The sequence below is a fragment of the Protomyctophum parallelum genome, assembly GCF_964188405.1.
Source record: "Protomyctophum parallelum genome assembly, chromosome: 19".
Classification (NCBI taxonomy): Eukaryota; Metazoa; Chordata; class Actinopteri; order Myctophiformes; family Myctophidae; genus Protomyctophum; species Protomyctophum parallelum.
Window position 1 is genome coordinate 42,787,231 of NC_139717.1, and position 27,551 is coordinate 42,814,781.

General features: G+C 39.8%; 1 protein-coding gene across 1 annotated transcript in view; it reads left to right on the forward strand.

Annotated features, from left to right (window-relative positions):
* The window catches only part of LOC310876988 (E3 ubiquitin-protein ligase rnf213-alpha-like), a gene marked incomplete at both ends in the record, with an annotated part of 59,668 nt that overhangs the window by 12,857 nt on the left and 19,260 nt on the right, over positions 1-27,551 (forward strand). The window contains 32 exons of the mRNA XM_083790635.1: positions 7,108-7,220; positions 8,416-9,273; positions 9,424-9,605; positions 11,109-11,273; positions 11,476-11,690; positions 12,485-12,540; positions 12,702-12,943; positions 13,155-13,343; positions 13,880-14,075; positions 14,224-14,279; positions 14,368-14,485; positions 15,041-15,139; positions 15,221-15,343; positions 15,440-15,629; positions 15,810-15,983; positions 16,120-16,272; positions 17,485-18,119; positions 18,233-18,392; positions 18,492-18,709; positions 18,931-19,068; positions 19,235-19,396; positions 19,515-20,700; positions 20,975-21,159; positions 21,313-21,468; positions 21,695-25,288; positions 25,570-25,700; positions 25,788-25,883; positions 25,973-26,094; positions 26,191-26,304; positions 26,403-26,437; positions 26,617-26,758; positions 27,057-27,192. Of these exons, the coding sequence (XP_083646761.1) occupies positions 7,108-7,220; positions 8,416-9,273; positions 9,424-9,605; positions 11,109-11,273; positions 11,476-11,690; positions 12,485-12,540; positions 12,702-12,943; positions 13,155-13,343; positions 13,880-14,075; positions 14,224-14,279; positions 14,368-14,485; positions 15,041-15,139; positions 15,221-15,343; positions 15,440-15,629; positions 15,810-15,983; positions 16,120-16,272; positions 17,485-18,119; positions 18,233-18,392; positions 18,492-18,709; positions 18,931-19,068; positions 19,235-19,396; positions 19,515-20,700; positions 20,975-21,159; positions 21,313-21,468; positions 21,695-25,288; positions 25,570-25,700; positions 25,788-25,883; positions 25,973-26,094; positions 26,191-26,304; positions 26,403-26,437; positions 26,617-26,758; positions 27,057-27,192 (10,339 nt within the window). The remainder of the gene's footprint in view (positions 1-7,107; positions 7,221-8,415; positions 9,274-9,423; positions 9,606-11,108; positions 11,274-11,475; positions 11,691-12,484; positions 12,541-12,701; positions 12,944-13,154; positions 13,344-13,879; positions 14,076-14,223; positions 14,280-14,367; positions 14,486-15,040; positions 15,140-15,220; positions 15,344-15,439; positions 15,630-15,809; positions 15,984-16,119; positions 16,273-17,484; positions 18,120-18,232; positions 18,393-18,491; positions 18,710-18,930; positions 19,069-19,234; positions 19,397-19,514; positions 20,701-20,974; positions 21,160-21,312; positions 21,469-21,694; positions 25,289-25,569; positions 25,701-25,787; positions 25,884-25,972; positions 26,095-26,190; positions 26,305-26,402; positions 26,438-26,616; positions 26,759-27,056; positions 27,193-27,551) is intronic.

The following is a 27,551-nucleotide window of genomic DNA, read 5'->3' on the forward strand; positions in this document are numbered from 1 at the left end:
CAAATCATGACAATGAACACAATGTTTTGGGCCGATCAAATCATTTATAAGAAGAAAAACAAAACAAATAGTGTTGTCTCCTGACTTTTTTTTCTTCTTTCTAATGACTTGATCGGCCCAAAATATTGTGTTCATTGTCATGATTTGTCACGATCCGAGTTGTCTTTGTCCGCGGCGTAAAGGCTCATACATAGTCTGGATTTACGGTGGTGGGGTGACCACCGAACTACAACATGACGTCACGAGCCGCGGTGAAGAGCAAACCACCGCCACCGCTCCAGCCCTTCTCTCTGTTTTTTAAACACCACCGCTCAACGTTATTTCAGCTCCGGTGGTCAGCTCACCACCGGAGCGGTGGTCACCTTACCACCGAAAATCCAGACTATGAATAGGCCTTAACCGTCTTTAAATAAATACTTTAAGAAATGCCTATGAGCAAAATGAACGGCGATTTCTTTTCCGGGTATCTCGGGGGGGCGGGACTGCGACGCTCTATAGATGAAATGATTAGCAGACTGTATACGCATTGCTTTTTTCCAAAAACATTGGCACAGCATACTACGTATAATTTATAAAGGTAGACTACATCACTGTTTTATTGCTAATAGTAATGATGAGATAGACTCAACTGCTATAATAATGAGTGCAGCACTAAGAGAAGAATTCCTGACCAGCGCTTTTCTTATACCGTAATCTCATGTTCGCATATCCAACAACCAGTGGTAGAGGACATATATATAATATAGTAAAGTATATTAAAGAGGGACTTTTTTAAATAGTCTATTACAAGCAACGCCTCTCTGTTGTGCTCCACAGTAGTGACAGATATGAAGACAAAGTACTCTCATAAAACAATAGACATTTATTCAAGGTTCAAGTTTGTACTTTATTGTTACATCATTATGTACATGTTTTCCCAAAGTAAAAAAAATAATTAGTCTATTTCCAGTAGCTTTGAGACTCCGAAACCGTTTTCCATGCTGCAGCAACTCAAACAGTCTGCGGTTGGGATGGCTTGAATCCTTCATGATTCCTCGAGCTTTGATTGAAACAGCTTTCATCGTACAGGGTTTGGATGGGGGGGGGGAGAGCGCATCTGCTGATGCGTCCGGCTGTCCGCACAACCCTCTGCAATGCTTTGCCGTTTAGGTCGGCGCAGTTGCCATATGGCTACTCTACATTCTCATATTATAATTCTGCTAATATTATCATGTTGGTTACGGTTTTAACGGACATTAAAAATGAATTAAAATAAATAATCTGGAAAAATGTAATCGATATTTCACATGGAATATCAATTCCATAAAATGGTGATGACATCACAAGACAAATGGTGCCAAGAGTGTGTATGAATAATACTCAATACAAGAAATTCTAACATCAGCAATAGCATATACAGGTATTTTATCCTAAAGAGATGTTATGATGGCAGGATGAACATTATAGCCCAGCCAATCCGTAAGATAAACAGTTTTAGGATCTTGATTTTACTGCACAATTTTCAAGTTATTTGATAATATAAGATGTGAGACACACAACTCTATCAACTCTGTTTTACCTTATTAATCACTCTGCTTTTACACTGTGACTGTAGGCTATTTTTATGTCCTATAGGCCTAGTCTAAAATTGATTTATTTCACAACTGCCAGTCTGCCAATGCCACATGTCTAGCTATGACTTAATCACGCTGCAGGCCTTCCATTTATGTTTCCCTCCTTTATTAAGTTTTTTGTACAAATACGGTTATTATACCACACACGTGCACTCATGAGCGCACACAATTAAAGGACCTATAACATAAAATTCAACTTTTTCAATTTATTTTGTGTTTTTGGGGCTCCCATGTGTGTTTTCTATCCCCACAAATAACCAATTTTGAACAATCATATGGGTGTCATATGGGTGTTTTGTCACCAATGTCACCCTACTTTGTATAATTCCTCCTCTTCTTCAGTCTTCAGTTCCAAATTTGGATTTCCACTTTGTTTACAATGTCCACCATTGTTGATTTTCCAAGCTGGCATGGCATGGAAACAAGCCTGGTTTTATCTAGCATCAGTATTATAATGACTCAAATATTAAATAATCTGCATATCAGCACCCCCACCACCTCAGGACATTGTGGTACTGCAGCTAAAACTGCTTTCAAAGTCCAGAAAGAAATGACAAGGCCTGGTTATATCAGAGTGGTGATTGAGGCTCAAACCATTAGAAATAACTTTGAGGGACATAGACAATATGATATTAAATATTAAAAGCAGTTTTAAAATGCATGTTATTTGCGCTTTAAATTAAATTCAAAGATCTTTATTGGCATGCGAAAACATACATTAACATTGCCAATGCAAAAGTGGAACAATACAATCAAAACAAAATAATACAATTGAAAGGGAATAGAAATGATTTATTGTATTGTGTACACAGAGAGCTGTTACATTGCAACTGAGGGAAATCCAACTTTCTAAACTAAACCATAAGAATTGTGCATACTGTCAGAAATAATTGGCCTAGCTACGTATATAATAAGGAACGGTTAGCTTGGGATACGCTTTTGCAAGGTTGTGCACAAATAGCAGTTGTTTTTCAAAAGTGTTTTAATGTAATTGCTCGGTTTGTACATTGTTTCTACAATTTACAAATTTGGAATTTATCAGACGCTCTTAATCCATAGCGATTTATAGTAAGCAAGGAAAACATGAGTAAATACATCAAATGCATATAAATGGTACAGTAGGGTCACAGGTAAACTACTAACCTATCATCAGTCTAAACAGTAGAATATCCAAGAAATCTATTTCTAGGTAACAATGTCACATATATGTAGACAGTGTGATGAATACACAGTTGTACACCCAATGATTAGTAGTTTTTAATGTGGTTATGTTCCATTTGACATCCTTCTCCTATCTATATATACCTTTATTGAAAGGATAAACCCCTTGAGATGCATCATCTCATTTTAGAGGGGGTCCTCAACACAAAGGTACAGTACATACAATACAGTAGCCTACAAACTAGTACATCCATACAGACAAAAAAAACAAAAGCTCTCCCAAAGACAGCTGCTCCCACCCCACCCCACTGATTCAACCCATAAATAGCAAAGCAACATACTCATAGGTCATCATAGCACAATAAAACCATGAAAATTTACAAAATACAAACATGCGGTACCAACATGCATATATAATAAACAGCATCATCGAACAAGCATGGTATAAATATGAACATGCATATTGGAAAAGAGGCAGCACATTATGTTTGTTGTAGAAAGACAGAGTCCAAGAAAGAGAAGAGAAGATTAGAAGCATGAGCACGGTGTGATTCTTTAAAAACATCGAAAGAAGTGATTGATCTAAGTGGACTTGGTAAGTCATTTCAATCAGACGGAGCTTTAAATTTGAATGCACGGCATATCACAATTCTCACAAATCATTCTGCTGTGTTTGCACATTATTGTTGTACTTTGCCCAGCAGATACTGTATCTGCTGCAACTGAACAATTGTGAAATGTCAGAACCTCAATAAAAAAAAACGCTTTTTAAAGCAAGTACCACAATTTGACTGAGCATTTCTCTTGTAGGAGTTTAGTAGGCCCTAATATTTCGACAGTTTACTTTGACTATAATGGAGTTGTGTACTGACAACTACGCAGACAACTGCATACTTTCACTTTTCGTTGTGCCATGGTGTCATTTGTCAAATTGCCTGATTGGTTTACACTACACACGCACACGGCACACACACACACGCGCGCGCACGCACAGAGTGACACACACACACACACACGCACGCACACATACACGCACGCACATGCACACACACACACACACACACACACACACACACACCGTGTGTTGTCTTCATTTGTCCACTGTCATTAATATACTCAATGTACCGTACAATGAACATATCATAATTATGGTTAACCTCTTGGGCTCCATGCCTAAAGGAAAAGCCTAAAGTAGGCTATAATCTTCACTTTCTCATAAACCCCAGTTAACTGAGCTGAACATGTTTTTGAGTGGTGCAACCACTCCCTTACGGAGCTATGTGTGTGGCTGGCTGGCTGGGTCTGAGCACAGAAACAGCATGGTTGTTTTTCACCACCTGTGCGCAACACACACACACACAAACACACACGCACATATTAACACGGTAAGTGTAATTTCTCAAACGTTTCGGACGCGGGGCGGCTCGCCGGAATCAGGCCGGCACACTGTGTGCGTTCCTGTATGTCTGGAACCCACCCCCACCCCGGGGACCCCGACACGGAGTTGCACCACTCACTTCACACGGGTGTGATTTTTACCTTCCATTGAGGATATACTGTAGGAGAATTCCAGGGGAATTCCAGAGGATGGTTAATTTTAGTTTCATTTTTGACTCAACTGAAACCAAAGCAACAACAACAAAAAAGGCAAAAGCAAAAGCTGTGTTTAACCATAGAAATATGTTTTACACACACACACACACACACACACACACACACACACACACACACACACACACACACACACACACACACACACACACACACACACACACACACACAGCCTCACCAAGCCTTGCGTTAGAGAGTTCAGTCTTTGACTCTTTTACACATTAGCATAGAAAAGCAACGTAGTTAAAATGTTATATTGGTTATTAAGATCTTAATAGCCTATATGGCAGTGGTTCCCAAAGTGGGGTCCGGTAAGCTACTTGAGGGAGTTCCAGGGGGGACCCAGCTAAATGATCATATGGAACCAAATGGACCCTTATGGGTCTGTAACTAACAAATGGAACCAAATGGACCTGGCTCCATTTGTACGCTCTCAGAGTTAAATTAGCATTGATTTTACAATATAAATTGGTGGTCCCAGAGATAGAAATGCTATTAAATGGTGGTCCGTAGACTAATGCATGTCAACTACCTGTCAGTGGGGAGTGTTGGCTGATGAATGAATATCAACATCCTAATACATCCTAATACTGGGGGGTCAAATTATGACAGGCAAAATATGACCCAAAATATGACCCCCCCAGTCAAAAAGTGTATGAAATAGACACTCATGCTTTCCAAGGTGTGATTCAGGGTCCTAAGGATGAATACAAAATGAATATCAACATTTTAAAACCAAAATGTTAAAATTGTGGGTTTGAGCTCTATGGTTTGAGCTCACATGCCCTTTGATGTAAATCAAAAGGGGGGTAACTATACCTGTCAGTGGGGAGTGTTGGCTCATGGGAGGAGGAGTAGGACTGGCCGGCTGCAGCTTGGAGGAAGGTGAACACATGAAGGTGAGAAGGTTGAACAGAAACCACTACCAGCCAGCGATCTGTTGGGAATTAATTAATCATTCAATTACATTAAACCTGCGCACGTGCGCGTTCCGTCTCAATGTATGTAAACAGTCTGACCCATACCGAAAGTCCGAGTTAAGTCTGCACAGTTTTCAGAAAAAAAAAACAATTACCCACTCTCATCTTAAATTAAGGCCATGCCGTTTTCTGGAGCCTACAACTCAAGGAAACTCAGATTAATCTTTGACACTTGGCAGTGAAACCACACCCTTTGGCGATAAGTCAAGTCAGTTCTTAAAAAAACGAAAGCTACATGCATGCAGCTATAAAATAATTCAAATATCAAGTTACAACACACATTTCCACTTCGACAATAGGCTACACCATGAGGAAGTTCAGCAGAGGCTGAGAGGTACGCTTCGTCGTCTACCACTTTATCTAATTTAAATAAATATTACAATATTATATATCTTATATAGGCCTATATTTACAGGATCAATTAAGTGATCAATCACTAATTTAAGTCGGATGTTTCTTTATGTTAAAAATGATATTGCACCACAGGCTATAGAATTGCAAGTGCTGCATGGTTACAGATTCACAGTACAGCAGCAGCTGATTAGCTGAAGATTATCACTATGTTTTTACAGTAGGCTATGCTTTGGTTTAATGGTTGTGATGCAATTTCATCATACAGGTTCATCGTTCAAGATGTTTTGCACTGAATGTGGGTGGCAAGCTGAACCATCACATAAATTCTGCTCTGAATGTGGATTTAAGTTATCTACTTTACTTGCCAAGAAGACTCAACAGTCAAAAGGTAAGGCGGCAATCAAAAGTATCCTACAATGTCGCCATAGGTGTAGGATTGTGTCCATGACTGAATGATGTGTCTGATAGATTAAACTGTTATGAAATGTTATCTATGTGGAAAAACAACAAACTTCCTGGTTGATATAATGACAAACAATTAAACTGCTTGAAATAGTAAAAAAGCCTATTGAGAAAAGTGAGACACAAATCGATGTTCTAGTAGGCAGGTCTGTGAGCTACACATTATCTGTTGCACTTTCTGACACTTAATAAGCTCATACATTAACAGAAACTCTTAAAGGACCACTTTTCATCCTATCTTCATATAGGTCCTCACTATTGATCATGATAAAATGGCACAATTTCTTCTACTCAGTCTGTGTCTCATAGGAGGGCTGTGGGTAGTTCAGAAACCCGTCCACCAGTGACATCATCGTTAGGCAGATTATTTTTTAAACAATACCTTTTCACATTTTGTTTTAGATTTTTATTATCAAGATTCTTTAAAAGTACATTTACAAAGCATCGCAAAAGTTCACAATAAGGTATTTGTCTTGTTTCTTATGACAATAGTGCCATCTTCTGGCTAGAGGTGAATCTGGTAGAGCAGTGTTTATTTAGGGGAAATTATTAGGTCAATCTGGGCAAGTTTTCATGTGATTCTCATAAAGTTGCTGATGTATGAGGTAGGTGGGCCTTATATTTTGATGAGAAATATTTGTTATGGAAGGTTAAAATATACCCAGGTTTAGTGATGGTGTGGGTTTAGTGTTCTAGGGTTAAAGGGGTGGCTATAGTCTCACATTCTCACTGTGATATCTGCTGTCGGGCAGAAACCAATGTTCATTTTTCAGGGGGAAAAAAAATACATATAGGCTATATACAAAATGAAGAAAACATGTATTTTAAAACCTGCCTCATCAAAGTTTGTATTGTGACTATTTATTTGCCTTGGATGTCAGCCCATCAGTCATTTTTGTCATTTGTTACATGAATTCATCCATCAGATGTGACGATCTCAGTGTCTGGAGAGGAGAGGCCCAACCAGGAAAATGGGGACCAGCTGATCTCAACGCACAACACCTCCACCAAAGTACCAGAGGACAAGGACCAGAATAAGGTGAAATGGCTCAAAATGTTTTGTGACTGATTGATTCATTTGATCATTTTTTATTTTTGTGTCCTGTACACAAACACCATTTTACATTTCCAGAATGTTTACAGTATACTCATATAATACATTAAATTACAGCCCAGTGTTATACAGAGTGTTTTGACAAATAAAATATGACACAATCAAAAACTCCTGATGTTTGATCATCATTTAAAAGTTAAAACCATTAATGTCAGGCATAGACTATAGACTCATATCATGATATCAATATTGTAATGATATGTTGCCCAGCCATAAAACGGACGGAAACAGAATAAATGATACGTACATAAGTGGATTGAAAGTCCTGCTGGATCAGGTGCGCTGGTTAGTTATTGTTGGCATAGTTACTGTTGGACTTAAAACTGTTTTCATTTACTGATCAATGTGTGGCTGTAAACATTATTATCATAATGGAAGAAAACAGCCTCCTGCTATAGCTTGTTTGTACCCATGCTGTGTTCAGTAGGTAAAATGGAAATGTGAAATGTCCACTGCCTCGATAGATACGCATGGTGCCAACAGCCTGTTGAAATTTGCTTTATTAAAGGGCCACATTATTTATCGGAATCTATTGTGACTTGTGAGGAGGATGAGGACGTTTGAGAAAAACACAACTACCCAAAGCATTATGTCTCTCAAGTCGCCTTCAGAGGCTCTGAATATTTTCAGCCTGCCTAAATGCGTCATCCAGCAGAGAGAGTGGACAGGCCCCTCAATTCACAAGGATGTGATTCTTTTTGTTACTAATCCCCTTTCCCCTTTGAGGCCTATATACAGCTTTTGTCCTCACACGTGTCAATATTTGCCATTGACGACACTGAAAGGAGAAATCAGGTCAAATGTCCGCCAAATATGATGTAAATGTGTTGTCTACACAAACATTAAATGCCATTGACAATGAAGGGACACATTGTCCCTTCATCGTCACATGTAGACAATATGAAAAGAGAAATTAGGTCAAATTTCCGCTAAATCTTGTCCCCACACGTGTCATTTTTGCCATTGACAATGAAAGGAGAAATTAGGTCAAATGTCTGCCAAATATGACGTAAATTTTACAAACCAATCACATTAATTCAGTTGTTCATGAGATGATGTATGATGATGTATAATGATAAGAGCGCCCCTCACTTCACACAGGTGTGATTTCTAATTTCAGGACAAGCCAACCAGCAATGACTCGGAGAAGGCAGCCAGAGATGATACTCCATCACAGGACCTGTCAGACAACACTGCCAGTCAAACCACAGTTTGCATAACTGCCGCAGCCCCTGAAGGTCAGTTAGTCACTGCCAGTAAGTCACAGGTCACAGATCCGGGGAAGCACGAAGAAAGGTTGCTTGGCAAGGAAAGCTCACCTGACGACAACAACCCTCCAACATGCAGCAGTACCGCTGCGCCTGTGAGCACACCTGCTGAGCCCTCCTCATCGTCACAGCCTAACATCACATCAGACAACACTGCCAGTCAAACCACTGCCACGCCACTACCATGCCCCCTGCAGGCACCCCCTGAAGGTCAGTTAGTCACTCCCACGAAGTCACAGGTCTCAGACCCGGGGAAGCAGAAAGAAAGGTTGGTTGGCAGGGAGAACTCACCCGACGACAACAACCCTCCAACATGCAGTACCACTGCACATGTGAGCACACCTGCCGAACCTTCCTCATTGTCACATCCCAACATCACATCTACCAATGAGGAACCGACACAACAGAAGACTGAGGCCTCACCAAAGACAGATGTAGATGACTGTCCCGGTGAAGAGAAAATAGCTGAAGAGAAGCCAAGCACCGCTCAGTCTAAACTGCTGTCATCATCTGTTCCCGAATTGTCAGATCAAGCACCAGAACAAACTGGCTCTGTGACAAAGCTGCCTTCCACTGACATTCTAAAGAAGACACAAAACAGAACCAACAACCCAGATGAAGAACACAGGAATGTCACACAGTCAGCCAGTAAACTGGGTGGTGAGAATGAAGGCAAAGCTGAAGCAATTGACACCCACCAAAACACTGAGGTAGTTCAAGTTATATGTTTTTAGCAACAAGAGCTATTCATAGAGTACAGTATATATTTCAAATCAATCAAAGATCAATCAAAAAATGCTAAATACAAATAAAAAAGCTTAGTCTTTTTTTCACTTTAGTAACAACTGATTTGTTCACAGGCTAAAGACCCTAAATCTGACGCACAGCTGGAGAAACCAGGTCAAGAACAGGTTGTGGGAGGTGGAGATGTCTCAGTGTCACCTCCTACCCCCTTATCTTCCCCTGCCAATGAGAGCAACTTGGATAGCAGCCATCTGGTGCCAGCAAGTGCCATAGAAAAACACCAGCAGCCACTACAAGTGTAAGTAGGACTATAACATTTACCCTTAGTAACCACTGTCAGCCAGAGTCCTGTACTGTACGGGTCCTGTTAGAAACCGCCACCCGCCCGTACCCGCAGTTCTCTAAATCTGACCTGTGATACAACAGCAGCACAAACTTAATTCCACACACGTCCAGACCCGCTGGTCATCACCCAAAAGCAATCAAAGCATTAAAAACACTTGATTGAACTACAGCTGATTGTCAACAGTAGATAAAGTGGTAGGGTTTTCTATGAGAGGGCATGAGTGATTATGCACGGTGCTCTAGGACCTAAAGCAGGGGTCCCCGCCCCGTCCCCCTCCCCACCTCCAATACAATAACCTTAATACATTATGAATAAATACTGAAACCAGATATAATCAATAAGGATTGATTAGTGTAAACTCATTTTCATTTTCCAGGCTTTCAGTTGCCAATAGTTTTTTTTTTAGTTTTGTGTGTGTGTGTGTGTGTGTGTGTGTGTGTGTGTGTGTGTGTGTGTGTGTGTGTGTGTGTGTGTGTGTGTGTGTGTGTGTGCGCGCGCACGTGTGCGTGCGTGCGCCTAACCAAATTACCTGATGCACGTGATTTCACAGAAATTATCCCCCGACGCAATGAAATTATGCCGTGTTATGTCATTATGTCATATTACACGACTCCTCTATAAGAAAAAATACTAATTGAGTCTAAAAAACACATTGTTTTTTCACAGTGCATTATAGAACCCTGTAACTCTGAAAGCACCTAGGAATGCACTGACTTGCTTGTAGAAGCACTATAACAACTTCAGCATAGAAATGGAATGGAATCAGCAAAACAGCATGGCAGTGTTTGCATACAGCGGTGCATGCGTGCGCATGCATGCATGGGGGGGCATAGCTTTTGTCAGATGTAAAAAAGGGGATTAAATGGATAAATGGTTGTGGTGGGAATCATTGGCCTACAACCTAATTTAAAAACAAAAGCTATTATGAATTTGAAATCACTCTCTCTGCTGTGATTTATTCATTTCCTAATGTACCTGTACCGACAAATTACATTGTAGGATATGTTTCATACAGTATGTAACAACAAATCTAATCCCACCCTGAACCCATGCAGGACTCTGCTCTCAGCATATATCTAAAGTAAACATTTTAAATTTGCAAGAGTTTAAATGACCCTACCAGTGAATGTTTATTCCATTGACTATGAGTCGACTAGTTGACGTCACTGTCCACCATTTTACAAAGCATAGGCCTACTATACTATGTTTGAGAACAAATATTGTTACACCCTTTTGACATTGGAGGCCGCGCCTGATCAGTCAAAGTTATTTTTAGCACTACTTGTTTTTCTTTACCACTAGTACTTTCATTGCATGCACACTTGCTGTCATTGCTGAACATTTAGTCAACTGGTATGATCCTTTATCGTTTCATTGTGTGTTGGAACTGGATTAGAGTAACAACTGGATTACAGCATTTACATATTTGTTTATCCTTCTACTTATCCTGAACAGATTACATGGCACACATCAGACCATCAACGATTATGTAGCTGTGAACTTCCATGCTGTCGTTTCCAAACATTTCAATTTGGATCCATCAAAGGACAAGGTTTTCCTAAGATCTGGATCTTTGTTTGGAGACTGGACCAGCAATGGCTTGGAAATGTCAGACTTAAAGTAGGTATCAGTGATTCAGAGTAACTATAACTGCAACTCTAGCTGTTTGTGAATGCGCTAATTTAATAAAATGAAATCTCTCATTCTCAAGTTGTATGCATGAAAAAGCATTTACATTCCTGTCATGTCAATGTTTGAGTTTGAGTGTTCGATTTAGTCTGGATTTTTCACATCTTTAAAAATAACGTCATGTATTGCACAGGCCCCTGGGAGATGGGAAGTTCCGTATTGGAGGACGGCTCGTGCTTCCTAAAGAGACAATCAAAATATTTCCTCATGGCATACCTTACAAATACGTTGTATTGAAACCTAATGTAGACCATTATAATTTGAAATTTGAGGTCATCTACTGCCAAGACTCAAATGGATACATCAACAGGTGCTTGTCCATCAAGCAGGATCTTTTGACACTTGAAGGTATTTTAAAACTTTGTATTAGGACTTACATTACATAGTTTATTTTTTACATTTTATACTATCTGAAGGGTAGTTCGGACCTACTCTACCACTGTCAAATGATTCAGACTTTTCTTACCAGGCTACTATTATTTTTCAGTGCAAATATTCAGAGATTGATTAAATTAAATTAAAACATATATTTTCATTTGGGAATGTTGCAATTAGGGAACATTGCAAATTGGAAATGAATGCCCAACCCACTTATAATATGCACTAGCCTACCCCTTACACACGTTGTACTCATCTGTCTGTGTCCCTTTTATGCCCATATACAGTATGGAGTACTATTTCAGATGTGCCCAAATATGGAGTCTAGGCCGTATTCAATAACAGTACATTTGCAGATTTGGGATTTTATCTATTTTTGGGAGATCTTCTGATCCGACAGACTTCCCACTCTGCACATCATACCCTCTGCCCTCTGTGATATGCATGCCGAGTTTGAATTTGGTCGGTCAGACCATTCCCGAGATACGTGAACTACAGACCCACAGACAGAGGCATAAACTATTCAATTAATTGTATCAATTGTTGTAATTTAAAGGGGAATGGCACCAATTTGATGATACAATCCATCCGGATCTGAAGAGAAGTATTCCGCTCTGGGATAGTGCTGAAGCCGCTGTAATAAAGGGGAGAAAGGAAGCTGGAAATGTGATGCTGGAAACCATATTCGATCTTCTTAGAGAATGGAATAAACCAAATGTGGAGAATTTCTTAATTCAGCTGCGACAGTTTTTTTGCACATACAGCTGTCCCCTGGTTCATGATGGTGTTGGAAGCTCACGCTCATGGGGTTTACAATATGGTAACCAAGAGGTAAATATGCCAAAATGACTCATTATTGTTATGTAACGCAAGTCCTATAGGGCACTATGATTGAGTAATGTTTTTATTTAATGAATGAAATGAGAAAACGGCATCAAAATACTGTTATTCTATGTTAATTCTTTTTCTGTTCTTTTACAGGTGAAAGTGCTACTGAGAAATGTTCTTGAGAACCACGTCATTCCAAACAAGAATGTCCTCTTCCAACATGATCTGCAGGCAGGAATAATTGCTCTGCTTGTTTACAACAGATATCTGAGGGACTTGATCAGCACGGAGCAATTGTCTAATCTATGCAAGTTGCTTTGCCTGCCATACAAAGTTCAACACCATTTTGACACCTACTGGAATGATATCACAAGTGCATTAGAACACCAACAAAGGTAATTAATTAACAGCCACGTATTTAACAATGGTTATCTGGTATGAATACTGTATTAACTCAATGGGCTTTCTCTCTTGGTTGAATTCAATATTTTAAAGTTAAACATATCATTAAAATACTCTTTATTTAAAAATGCTGAAGATTTGTGGTGTTTTAAGTGATATGTAAATATCTAAAACATATCAAATAGCCTAAATCACCAATTGCAGTGTTGCAGAAGAGGTAGAGGGGCTGTGCAACTTGGCTAGATCAAGGGGCATTGAGACATGGATCCTGCTCATACCCCTGAGCCACCTGCTGAGGGGACAAATCAAGCCATTTGAACCGGTTCCATGTGTCTTCTCGTCCGAACCTAAAGAGAGCAGCGGAACAAACGTCTACAGAGATCTTGAAGCTAGGTGCGTTATAAAAGCATCCTCTGTGTAGGACTTAAATATTGAAACAATCTTACTCGCTATCGAGACACTCACATACTGCTGAAATGCTCTTACATTAACTATTAAAACAGGTGCATTCATATAAGAAACGCAAGTACAATATTTGTCACGTTTGTCATATACACAGTACACACCCATACAGTATGAAATGAAAATATTACATTACAATAATTTTAAATATGTGCAAGTGTTTTACTTTACAAGGGTCATTTTAGTTGTACAAGTACTTTTACTGGCACATAGTGGAATTTCAGTGGAATTTCAGTGTAGCACTCGTCTCATACATGTGTCATTACATAGAAATATATTACAGGCTTTTAACGGCATCACACTAGGCTTACGTTAATACAAAACATACTGTACAGAGGCAGCCTTTTTAGAATATGCCCATTTCTAACAAAATATGTTTGATTTGGTTAAATGTAGGGTTGAAATGAAGCAATTTATATTAACTGCATATCCACTAACTAAGCTCCCCCTTTCTTATGTGACTATAGGACTATGATCAAGTTGATGAAAGAAAACACACATTTGGCTAAGATTGATGGCCTACTTGTGCATTCCTGGATGTCTCTGTTCAGTGTGGATGATCTAATTAGCTATCTGAAAGCTTTCACATATGTGGATCTCTTTAACATCCTTCAACGCCTACTATGCTGTTTCAAATCTGGAATTACATTCTACAATGATGTGGTATGTGTTCTTGTACTGTATGGTTCTTTGCAAAGCTAAATGTAGATTTCTTACATGTATCCTCAAGTGATGCCCAGGCATATTGTTGCTCATCTGTTACATTATCCAACAATAAGTATTGTCTTATTAAGATCTTCTTGCTTTCTAGGCACTGCGAGACTTGGCCTCTCACCTAATCCAAAGAGAAGAATCGCAGAATCGCAGGCAAATGCATTTGATCTTGGTCTGTTTTGCATATCAAATAATTTGATATCTTTATGCAAACACTGAATGATCTTGTTTTCTCCCTTAGTTATGAGGGTGAATACGGAGCGCTTTGCTTGACTGCTGCAGTGAAGGTCCTTCGTATGATCAGTGGCAACACAGCATATCCAGAGCACTATGATGTCCCACTAAAGTACCTCAAGCTCGTCTGTCTGATTGCTGGGAATTTCAACTGCACAGATTCAAAGGTGTCTTACAACTTAATTATTAATACCTCAATTGAAACTTAATTGTTTTTGCCTGTGTGTGTCTAAGCTAATTGATTTAAATACTGCTTGTCATTAACACACTTACAGTATGAGTCCCATGGTTTCAATGAGCAATGTTAAACGGCATGTCATTTAGACAAATTTGATGTCTTGTGAGTCGTGAGGACAAATTATGAATAGAAATACGTGACGTTACGTATGTTGTATGTACAGTATATTAAAGGTGATCATTATGTTGCAGTTAAAGGATAGGACCCTAGACGAGACAGTAGGGGAGACACTGGAAACTATGAGAATATGGCGAAACAAGAATTTCAGTGACAATCTGCTAAAGGCATGGGGTGGTAAAGAATTTGCATCAGCAAAAGAAGTTGAGGTATGCTACATATTCCTTTTCATTTGATGATCTATCCACCCTTCTGCTGTGGATTATAATTACAAATATTTATATTTTGCATACTAAAGAAGATCATATTGTCCTTTGCTTTCAAGGTTTGGAATAATTTAATCTCCATTTCCTTCAATCACGAGGAACTCACGGCATCTTGGAGAGCCGCCTTCTTGAAGGACTTTGAAGCTAAATTAAAAAAGGTAAGTTTGACTTTGTGTTTGCCTTTGCATGGTCTGACATGTATAGCTTCTGTAACAACTGTCATCCTATTTATGTACCAGGAGGAAAAAAATGACCTGATTGGAATATACTGTGAAAAGATGGAAGTAATTAACAGTACATTGCCTTTCTTGAGCGACTCAATTGAGCAGTGTGCGTTAGAAGCAGTTGCTGTTATTTGTCAGGTATGTTTTGACAAACTTATTTCAATATTTCATGTTGGGTTATTATTATACTTTGTGTCTCACTCCATGTTTCATTGTGTTATTATTACTGTATAGGATAAATCTGGAAGGAAGGTTGATTCTCTGCTGAAGAAACATGATATAAAACGGTTTGGGAAGATGTTGTCTGTGATCGTGCTGAATTCATGGCCCACCAATGCTAATGGAGGAGACATTGAAGGGGAGGAGCTTGTGATGCAGCACCTTCTCAACTGGCCCATAGCCAGAACCATCTTCCAAATGAAAGGTGAATATCTTAGCATTAGCATTAGATACTATATACTGTATTGACAAACATGGCATTTAGAGAGTCCAACCTACTGGAAGTAGCTGGATACTAAACGTTATGTATGTATTTTTTTAAATGTACTACAGTACTAGATATTCATTCTCTTATCTTAATTCTTTAACACTGCTCGCTTTGCAGGTCCAAGTGGAAAAGTGATTGACCAGTTGACGAGTGATGCTGTGGTGAAGCTGACTATGGCCAGTACAGCATTCAAAGCAGTGACAGAGAAGTTGATTAATGGGAACATCCAAATTAAAACACTGAACCAGCTCCTCCAGAAGGAACGGGAATTCACTGAGCTGCTGAAGATAGGTGAACGCCATAACACTTTTCAAATGAATATCTGATGTTCATGTTGTGGCAGGATATTCTGTGTATCACCTCTGAAGTTTTAAGTAGGACACATGTGTGTGTGTGTGTGTGGTTGGTTTATTTCTGTCTGTCTCAGATGGCCTGTGTGATGATCATCGCTGTAAGGATAGCGTAACAATGTGGATGCTGCTGAAACAGAGGAAAGAGGAAGCTGAAGCTGTCTGCAAGGATAAGGAGTTGGTGAAGGACCTTCTACAGATCTGCCAGGACCTTCCAAAACATGTGAAAGGTAAACGTAATCTGACTATTTATCAGTATGTTATCCGTAAGGCAGAGTGGATATAATTCATATATGTTTATCTAAATCTACCGGTAATCATATACCGTACTTAAAGGAATATGTAACTTTCATGTACAAGTTACTTGATTCAGTATTTTGATTTTTGATATTCATTTAATCAGACACGCACGCCCCTGTCCTATACAAACCAATTGTAATCATGATAGATTCATCAAAAACTCATCCTTGATTCTGGTGACTGATATTGTCCTTCTAATGCGTGAGGGTGTTGCAATGGGTTTGTATAGGGAGGGGCGGTGTCTGATAAAATTAATATCAAATAAATATCTATCTAAATATTTCATCAACTTGAAAACTATCCGGGGTGCTCACAAAAGCCCGAGTAGACTATAAAATGACCCCAAACATGTTTGAAAGTGAAGTATGATATCCCTTTAACTCTCTGTAACCCAATGACAACCTACAGTAAACGTACCCTTATACCTAAACTAGTGAAAGCATATGGTATGGGGCGCTAAGGGTGGCAAATGCAATATCTATCAGTTAACGCCACTTCTTGGAGAGAAATGAGACAGACGTCACTTTCAAATTTGAGCACTGCAGAGGGCAGGTGTGTATGTCGGTGTAGTTGACTGTTATAGACATCAACTCAAGGCAATTATGCTTCAGCACTGTCAAATAGGCCAACATATATGTGATGTTGTTACCTGGCAATTGGTTGACTTTTGGTGAAAGAGCCTGCATATATATCGGTATTGGTTGATAATATCAATACAATATCGGGATATCGGCAAATGTATCGCACATCCCTAAATACAGTATATTATGTGCTTCTAATGTTTTTCATATTAGCGGTTCTCAAATTATTTCATGTCATGGGCCCCCAATTGATATGTATTTGGGACCCCCATATACACCCCCATATACAAATCTGATTTCCCCCTACGGGATAATAAAGGTATCTATCTATCAAAGATTTTGACGAGGTCACGTGCACTGGCCATATATGGAGCGTGTCTTGAGTGTACAGTGTTTGATGAGGTCAGATCAACATATGGATTTTAATGCTATATAAAAATGTTTTGCTGGGGACCACCTTGAACCCTGGGGGGGTGGGGGGGGGGGGGTGTATGTGTGTGTGTGTCTGATAGAACCATAATGAATTACTAACAAATGTATTTTTATCACCTTAATCTATAGTTGACTTCAAGGGTCTAAATGAAAAACTTCAACACAACATTGAGCTGCTGGCCCTAGATGACTTCATGGAAGTTTACAGACTTGACAGAGAGAGTTCCACAGTGACTGGCGTAGTCACATACTTCAACCTCAGTGAAAACACCCGTAAGATGACATCTGTACTACATTCCATCAAGGAGAGCTTCATCTTCCAGATGTGCTGGAAAAACCAAGTGGATCATATGTCCAAAGAACGATCCGGGCCTGACACAGAAGAGGCAGAAGAACTTGATGGCGATGGAAAAGAAGACGTTTACACTCTAGACCAGATCTACAGTGAGATTTTCCTGAGCTGCTACAACAAGTATGACATGATTTATCAGTGTGTGAAAAGTGGCACGTTGCCATTAGAAGACGTGGACGCCATCTTTGAGGTCTACAAGGGACGCTATGGTGAGATGAAGAAAGATCTAGAAATCATGTGCGGAATCAACCAATCTGATGATGGGAAATGGATAAAAGAGCGTATTAGCCAGGTCGAACAGTACCATGATCTTCACCTTGCAGTGGAATCTGCCAAGATAATTATGGAAGTCAGCGAGACAATATGTCCTGATGGAGACACATTCAGTGTTCTGCAGAAATTGCTAGAAATGGTGAGTAAAAGCAAATTGTAATTCGTTTTATTGTTTTACCGTTGATAAAGCATACGTTTTAATCTCCTGCATTTATTTACTTTATAGTAAAAAAAATACTTTGTTTTTTTCAGGATGAAAATGACTTAAAGAAGAGGAGTTTGAATTACATTGATGCACCTTTGCTGGCTATCAAAGATATTCTTAAAGACATAACTGACGTTCGCAAGAAGTGTCTTCAGGAACTCAGTTTGAGCAAGAATTTCGTGGTGTGGGTTAAAAACACACTTAACAGTAAATATATTTTGTGTTTCAGGAAACTCCCATGTGTAATCACTATATCAGCTATGTGGAAAAGTGCACCAATGAACAGTACATTATGATTTATTTCAGGTATCAATGAGCTGAAAGTGTTTGTTGACCTGGCATCCATTTTGGCGGGAGAGAATGACTTGGATGTGGATCGAGTATCTTGTTTCCATGACGCTGTTCTTGGCTACTCTTCCATACTCTATGGACTTGAAACAACTTCTGACTTTCAAGACTTCAATAAGGCCCTGACGAAATTGTGGAAAGCACTTGAAAATGACATGGATATACCAAAGAAGCTGGTTAGATTAAATTCTAAAGTCATTGTTAAATTGGTTATATGATATATCTAAATGTTTCCTCTCATTTGACACCTGACCAAAATGAGTACTAAATACAATGTCTAATTGCTGGTACTACTGTCATATTTTGCATTTATCTCCTGGCTTCAGCATTTGGTTTAGCTAGTGTCAAGTGTTCTTGACCTTTTCAACTGACATTTGTGTTTGCCATACAATTTCAGCGAGATACAGCACGCCAGTTGGAGTGGTTAAAGACTGTCAAAGAGAGCCATGGATCTGTTGAACTTTCATCTCTGTCCTTGGCAAAGTCCATCAATGACAGAGGAATATACATCATCAAGGCACCAAACAAAAAAAAGGTATTCTAAGTAAGATTGTAGCATCAGTAAACACTAGCTACAACATAGCCTGTGTTCAGATCTACAATGACCTTTTGATGATCTTACAATCACAATCAACATTGTACAAACCTCTGAAAGTCCTTTATGGTCACATTAACTTGTTTCATGTCATAACCTCTAATAGCTCGGTGTAGAGACTGCCCTGAAACTGCAAATTCCAGAATGCCATGAAAACAACTTGATGCGCACCTATGACTTAGAAGACATCAGAGAGTTGCAGAACAAACTCATGCTTATGTCTGGGAGAGGTGAACAAAATCAGAGTGAAATAGAGTACTTTGCTGAGGTATAGTAGAATATTTACATTTGCGTATATTATTCAAACATTATACATCATACATTATCACACCCTTTTATCATAGACTGAGACACTTGACAAATCCTTATATCTGCTCTGTCCTCAGGTTTTTGACAGTGTCCAAAGACTTACCCAAGCATTTGTAGACCTTTATTCTGCAGGAAACCCACTTTTCAGATGTTGGGAAGCTAGAATTAACTGCAACACTCAGCATGACCCTTGCATTATCATGGCCTTTAATATTGGTAACATCCAACAACAACTAACTGGCAAGTTAACTGAACAGCTCACAGCGCTGTGCAAGAAGATGGAGTTGTTCTTAGATGACTGGCAAAAGTTCATGGACACACAGAGATCTGAGCTGTACTACCTCAACTATTTCACTGCAGAACAGATAGTCTACCTGTGCAGTGTTCTGGCTGAGACAAAGGTGGATGCAGATATAGAGGACAAGGCTTTGATGATGCTCTCTTTCATTAAACCAAATTGCTCTGCATCAGATGTTTGGCAAACATGGAAGAAGTGTCACAGTCTACCTGATCCTGACAATAGGCAAACTTTCTTTGATCACCTGGAAGACAACAAAGATAGTAATTTTGCTTGTGATAGCCAGACAGAAGATGTTTGTTTGGGAGAATTGGAAAAGGTGTGGAATGCATTCATGAAGAGCATGGGAATCATTTCCCAGGATAGTTTGGATGTAAGAATTTTAGGACGTCTGTTAAAAATGCTAACTGATGCAGAATGCCAGGCTGTTGATGAATGGGATGAGCCACTGCTCTCAGAGACTAGAGATAATGCAGTCAGAAGAAAGCTTCCAAAAGGCCTCTCCTCAAAGCAACCTAATCTCATCATCTGCCCACGTGATGAGATCCTGGCTTCTAGCATCTGCTTGTACATGACAAGTGAATATGAGTGCATGCCAACCTATGATGAGGTTCTCTTGTGTACTCCAGCCACGACATATGAGCAAGTAGAACTTTTCCTGAGAAGATGTCTCACACCAGGTTATCTGGGCCAGAAGATCTACACAATTCTCTTTGCAGACCAACTGAGCTATGAAGTTAGCTATGCAATGGAAAAGGCTTTTCAGAAACTGAGTTCACAGAGGAGACACGACTACAGACTGGTGATCTACTGCAGTGCAGACAGAGAACATGTCTACATCCCTACAGCATTTAGTCAGTTCAAAACAGACTTTGTTCCACATGCGCCTCTAGAAAGCATCCAGAGCTACCTGTCCACAGGTGGACAGTGTGTTGGGATTGTTTCTTCCAGACGAGCAGGTGTTGGTAAGTCTTAGTTTTGTCCATTTTGTCCTTAGTTTTGTCAACCTGAAATCATGTAATAAAAGCAGTTAATTAATTAATTACTTAATTGGCAGTCCATTGTTATCATATAGAGCAGTGCTACATAAAACAACATTATCAGTGTCATCACACACACATGCTGCATCAACTTTTAGTCCATATAAAACCGATCATTTAACAGCCCATGATGATTAATATACTGGTAGCAAATCCACTTTGATGCCTTTAAGTTAATATGGTCATTCAACTGTTACAGGTAAATCCCTCTATGTACAAAGGTTGTACGAAAAGCTGGAGGGAAGTGTCCAACATGGAGCTGCAGTTAAGAAATGCATTCGTTTAACTGAACCTGAAATTGATGAGCGCAAGCTGCTTGAGCAATTGTACGATACGCCAAGAGACAGCGGCCTCAAGCTGTTTCACTTCGATGTCACATCCTCGGTAGGGCCTGTTTTTTTTCCTACCCTTGATATTTAATATAATCATATGATGCAGTAGTTTTCTGATAACCCTAAATAAATTATTACGTTTTTTTCCTATAAATTGTACAAAGCCATTTTGAAAATGTTTAATGATCCAAATTGTTCCACCCAGGTGCGGAAAGGCTTGAATGATTTTTTATACAAGCTGTTCTTTCTGCGGTATTTGATGGATTCTGAGGGATTGATGTGGCAATGTAGCAACAAACACCTTTATGTCACTGAGTTACTAGAGTCCACACAAGAACAGCCCAGATATGACACCAGACATGTAAGTACTGTATATCAATATTCTTTTACCATTATGTTGGCTTCTTTCCTCTAACTATACCATCAATACTACATTTACTGGTCTCTAAACAAGGGATTGAGAAAGAGCAAAGAAACCATGACAACGGAAATTTGATTACTGAAATGTGATTATCAACAGCTCTTTTTCATCTTGGATTGAATTTCTGGCAGTGATCATTTATACATGCATCTTAATCTCTTTTCAGGTTGGAAAGGAAAGCTTTCAATTCTTTGAAGTTTTTCCAAACATCCTATGCCGCCCACCAAAGGAAGTTATGACAATGGAAATGAGGAAAGGAGAAAACCCAGACTTTGAGAGTGATAACCCTCTAATGGACGATGTATGTTTCCGGAGTGAAGAATACCAAAGGCCATACCAGTATCTAAGTCGTTTTCACAAGCATGAAGATCTGGACAACTTCACGTACAATGGCATTGAGGGAACACATGAAGAATGCCTTCAAATCTTCTCCTTCTACTGTGGCATAATTGATCCATCATGGGCAGAGCTAAGAAACTTTGTGTGGTTCCTCAATGTTCAGTTGCAAGACTGTGAGAATTCTGTCTTTTGCAACTTTGAGTTAATTGGTGACACCCTTCAGGGTTTCAAAACCTTTGTGGTTGAGTTCATGATCTTGATGTCCAAAGACTTTGCCACCCCATCTCTCTGCATTGCTGACCAAAGCCCTGGAAGGCAACAGATAGACCTCGCTGGACGAAGTGAAAAAGACCTGGCTCCATTCCTCCTCAGAAAGAGGTGGGAATCTGAACCACATCCCTATATCTTCTTCAATGGTGACCGCATATCCATGACTTTCATTGGGTTTCACTTGCGAGTCAATAATGAGAACGGGGTTGACGCCATCAACCCTTCTACAAATGAAGTCATCAAGAAAAACCTAATGAGTCAGCAGCTGTACACTGCTCTCACACTTCAGGGGGTCGCTTTCGATGTGGACTTTGATCAACTTTCCAGAGCTGAAAAGATTGAGTATCTGTGCAATGTGCTTGGCATCAAATGGGCAACAGATCCAGATGAAACGTATGAGCTCACCACTGATAACATACTCAAAATGATGGCGATCCACATGAGATTCAGGTGTGGTATTCCAGTCATCATCATGGGAGAAACAGGATGTGGAAAGACGAGGCTCATTAAATTCTTGTGTGAATTGAGAAGGTGTGGAGCACCCACAGAAAACATGAAACTCATCAAGGTGCATGGTGGCACTACATCAGAAATGATTTACACCAAAGTGCAGGAAGTAGAAACCCTTGCAGTGACCAATAAAGATGAACATGGGTTTGATTCTGTTTTATTCTTTGATGAGGCAAACACTACTGAAGCCATCAGCAGCATCAAGGAAATCCTTTGTGACAACACTGTGCGAGGACAACAACTTGCCTCTGAAACAGGGCTACAGATTATTGCTGCATGTAATCCTTATAGGAAGCACACAGACAAGATGATCAAACGTCTGGAGGATTCTGGATTGGGCTACAGAGTCAAGGCTGATGAGACTGAAGACAGACTGGGATCCATCCCTCTTCGCCAGTTGGTCTATCGTGTCCATGTGTTACCTCCAAGCATGATTCCTCTGGTTTGGGACTTTGGCCAGCTCAATGACCAGACAGAGCGTATGTACATTGAGCAAATTGTGCAAAGACAGGTAGATACCAACTCAGTCGACGAGAAGTACGTCAGGAATATAACTGAGGTATTGTCCGAATCACAGAGGTTCATGAGAGAGAGGAAAGATGAATGTAGCTTTGTCAGTCTCAGGGATGTAGAACGTTGCATGCAAGTGTTTGCATGGTTCCTCAAAAATCACTCAATGTTCTATAAGAAACTGATTGAACACCTCCAGAAGAAAGAAGTGAAGAAGCGTAGGAACTGGAATGAGCAGCAGAATTTTCCTACAAGTGACAAAGTGATTTGGGCACTGTTGATGGCCATTGGGGTGTGCTATCAGTCCTGCTTGGAGACCAAAGACGACTATCAGAACAAAATCAGCCAAATCCTCCGTGGTGACTACAGTGCCAAGAGAATCAGAGCAGAAATTCTACTCATGCAGGATCTTCTCATTAGTGGCATTCCAATGGGTGAGACAATCGCAAGAAATGAGGCTTTGAAAGAGAATGTGTTCATGATGGTGATTTGCATTGAGCTAAGAATCCCCTTGTTTATTGTTGGTAAACCTGGGAGCTCCAAATCTCTGTCCAAAACCCTGGTTGCAGATGCGATGCAAGGCCAGGCATCACATTCTGAACTTTACAAGAAGCTGAAGCAGATTCATCTGGTGTCTTTCCAGTGCAGCCCTCACTCAACTCCTGAAGGCATCATTGGCACCTTCAGACAGTGTGCCCGTTTCCAAGAAAGCAAAAACTTGGATGAATACATCTCAGTAGTTGTACTAGATGAGATTGGATTGGCTGAGGATTCCCCTAAAATGCCATTGAAAACCCTACATCCATTGCTAGAAGAAGGCTGTATTGACGATGAGCCTCTACCTCACAAGAGAGTTGGTTTCGTTGGCATTTCAAATTGGGCATTGGATCCTGCTAAGATGAATCGAGGAATCTTTGTGTCCCGTGGTGATCCAAGCAAGAGAGAGCTCATCAAAAGTGCAGAGGGGATATGCTCATCTGATGTCACAATACGTGAGAAGGTTAAACACCTCTTTAAGCCATTTGCAGATGCCTATATCGAAGCATTGTGCAAAGAGGGGCAGGGTTTCTTTGGCCTGCGTGATTACTACAGCCTTGTAAAGATGATATTTTCCATTACCAAAGCCACAAACCAGAAGCCAGAGCCAGAGCAAATAACTGAAGCTGTCCTTAGAAACTTCAGTGGAAAAGACGATGTGGATGTCAAGAGCATATTCAGCAGTGCACTGAAAGATGACTTTTCTGATGACTACATCAACACTATTGACCTGGTAAAGCAAAGTATCAATCCCATTTACCAAGCAGAAGAAGGTCGCTACCTTCTAATCCTCACCAAGAACTATGCAGCTCTCCAGATTCTACAGCAGATGTTCTTTTCAGACCACAACCATCCAGAGATAATCTTTGGATCAAGTTTTCCCAAAGACCAAGAGTACACACAGATTTGCAGGAATATCAACCGTGTCAAGGTGTGTATGGAGACAGGACAGACTGTTGTTCTTCTGAACCTCCAGAACCTTTACGAAAGTCTGTACGATGTGCTGAACCAGTACTATGTTACCCTTGGGGGTCAGAACTATGTGGATCTTGGATTAGGAACCCATCGTGTAAAGTGCAGAGTTCACAAAAACTTCCGGCTGATCGTCATTGAAGAGAAAGAGATTGTCTACAAACAGTTTCCTATCCCATTGATCAACAGGTTAGAGAAACACTACCTTGCCATCAACAATGTCCTCAGGGATGAACAAAAGGATGCTGTCACACAACTACAGAACTGGGTCAAGGACTTTATGTCCACAAACAGTCTCCACTCCACGACAAAATACTATGTGGCAAGTGATGTCTTCATCGGCTTCCACTCAGACACATGCTCCTCTGTGGTCCTGCAAGTATCGGAGAAACTGAAGGATGAAGCAGATTCTGTCCAGAGCATCCTGGACGAAGCCAAGCACATTTTGCTCAACTGTGCAACTCCTGACTCAATCGTTCGACTGGAGCACTCCAATTTGCCTGCAGAGGAAAGGGAAAGCTTAGTACAAGAATACTTTAAAGGAGGAATGCACAGATCCCTGAGCGACTTCATTTCCATGCACACACAGCAAGAGGAGCAGTGCCCCGTTTGTTTTACAGAGGTAATAACCTTCACTAAGCTATCACAAAATGAAAGGACACAGTGCCCTCTTGGAATAGTACCAACCAAAGATTGGAATGTTAACCTTTGAATTTACTGTTAACACAAAGCATTTTCCTTACATTATCAACCTCTTTTACCATGCCTACCATGTACCTCATGTACATCAGTATCCAATCTAAATATCCAAATATTAAGAACAGGCCTGTATCCTCAGGAATCTCAAGTTTTATACATTTGGTAGTTGTATGTGGCTCTTTAAACCCTTGTGCTGTTTTGAAGGTCACAACATTCTCAAGGCTAATGACTGCAGCAGACGTTGAACAACTCAAAGACATGACAAAACTTGAAGACTGCAAGCTGCTGTTTCTCCATCAGTTTGACACAGAGTTATCCTTCCTCAAAGAAATCAGGTGTGTAGATACAGTTGCTCCAGCAAGATTTGATTATTATTTTATAATGTAGTAAAATTGAATGGCTACTGTATGTCTTGGTACCAGGGAGTTTCTTGGCTCAACGCAAGGAAACAAAGTGCTCATCATCCAAACAGATTATGATGAGCAGCCCCACTGTATGAACATTCTTTCTTCAGCCAAGTAAGTCATATGGGCAGGGAGTTTACATCACTACCTGGCCTTCAGTTGGATAGTTATAAAGTAAAATCTTGCATTTGTTTGGGTTATAGGTACTCGTGCATCAATGAAATAAACAAGAGAGCAACTACCGACGGCTGCAGGATGTTTGTGTACTTTGTCACCAAGCTTCCTCGCATAGAAGGGGGTTCCTCCTATGTTGGGTTTCAAGGCGGTAAGGAACATAGTCAGTCTTTGGTCAACATAGTGTATATGCAAAGCACAATAAACAACACTATTTGTATTAATCTTACTTTTTACTTTCATTTAGGACCTTGGAAGTCAGTTCACATCGATGATCTCAGAAGATCAAAAGAGTTCATATCAGATGTCCATTCCTTGAAAAATCTATGCATCAGCCAACTGTTTGAAGATCCACCTCAGGGTAGCTTTCGTAATATATTATATTATTCTTTATTTCTACAATACCTCAGATTTTTTTTTAAATGTTAATTATTAATTAACTTTGATTTATTTTCCAAGCCATGGAGACAAATGAGCGACAAGAGCAAGCCTGTGTAAGTAATCCAGTTCCTAAAATCACATAAATGTTCGTTGATTTGAAATTTGTATGTTTCCAATTGTAGTAGTAATATTCAAATCTGAATAACAATTATTTTCATTCCCTTGTCCCTAAGTACATTTGCAGAATTAAGATTGTCTCTTAGTGCCATGAGCAAGAATGTGTACTTTTCAGGTTTTGTCCAAAGAGTTTGACACAGCAGATCTGGTGAGGAGTTGTGTGCAGAGTGCAGTGAGCATGCTCAGAGATGAGGATGACAACACTGGAACTCTAAGCACCAGAAGAGTTGAGAACCTGCTCGCACTTCTAGATTATAGTACGTTTAAATCTTTATTATTAAGTTGATTAAGGATAATATTAGTCTTTGTGATTTTCATAAAGTTATATGACTTTCATAGAGCACCGAAGTCCTGACATCACTCGTTTTTCTCTATGGAGTATAACATGGGGTCATCTTAAAATCGTCTCAATTGTGGTCCAAAAATATACAAACTGTCTCAAACCTGTGGACTTAGCGCCCTCTAGCGATATTGACGTCAGACTTCGGTCCTCTATTGGTAATTGTTTTGCGGATTTAATGGCAAATTAACATAAGTATATATTATTTTTTTAAGCTACATTTTTTAACATCGTGAGGAGACGTCTACACTCACTGTTGGAGCACCATGAGGCCAATGTCTACCTCCAAAGAAACTGGGTTCTCAGAGAAGCATCAAACATCAATGCTCTACAAGAAGGAGGAACATTCACGTAGGCTTCTTCTAGACTAATTTTATGTCCCAGTGCAAACTATATACATTTTGTTATTACATGACCAGTAGTCTCTCGAGACAGACTGTTGACTAACGTCAAAGGTGCTGTTTTCCCTTTGTTTGGCCAATGGGTACCCACTAGATTGCATGATCAGATACTAGCTTAGCTCATTTTGAATTGTGATTAAATCTACAAGTGATAAAATATTGTCATAATGTCCAGAGGAGCTAGACATGGCCAAAGCATTTCCAGGGGTCCCCAGACAAAAAACGTTGAGAACCCCTGCCTATAATAATAAATCAAGCTTCATCCGAGGCACTGCTAAAGACATTTAATACTCTAGTGAATTGTACCCT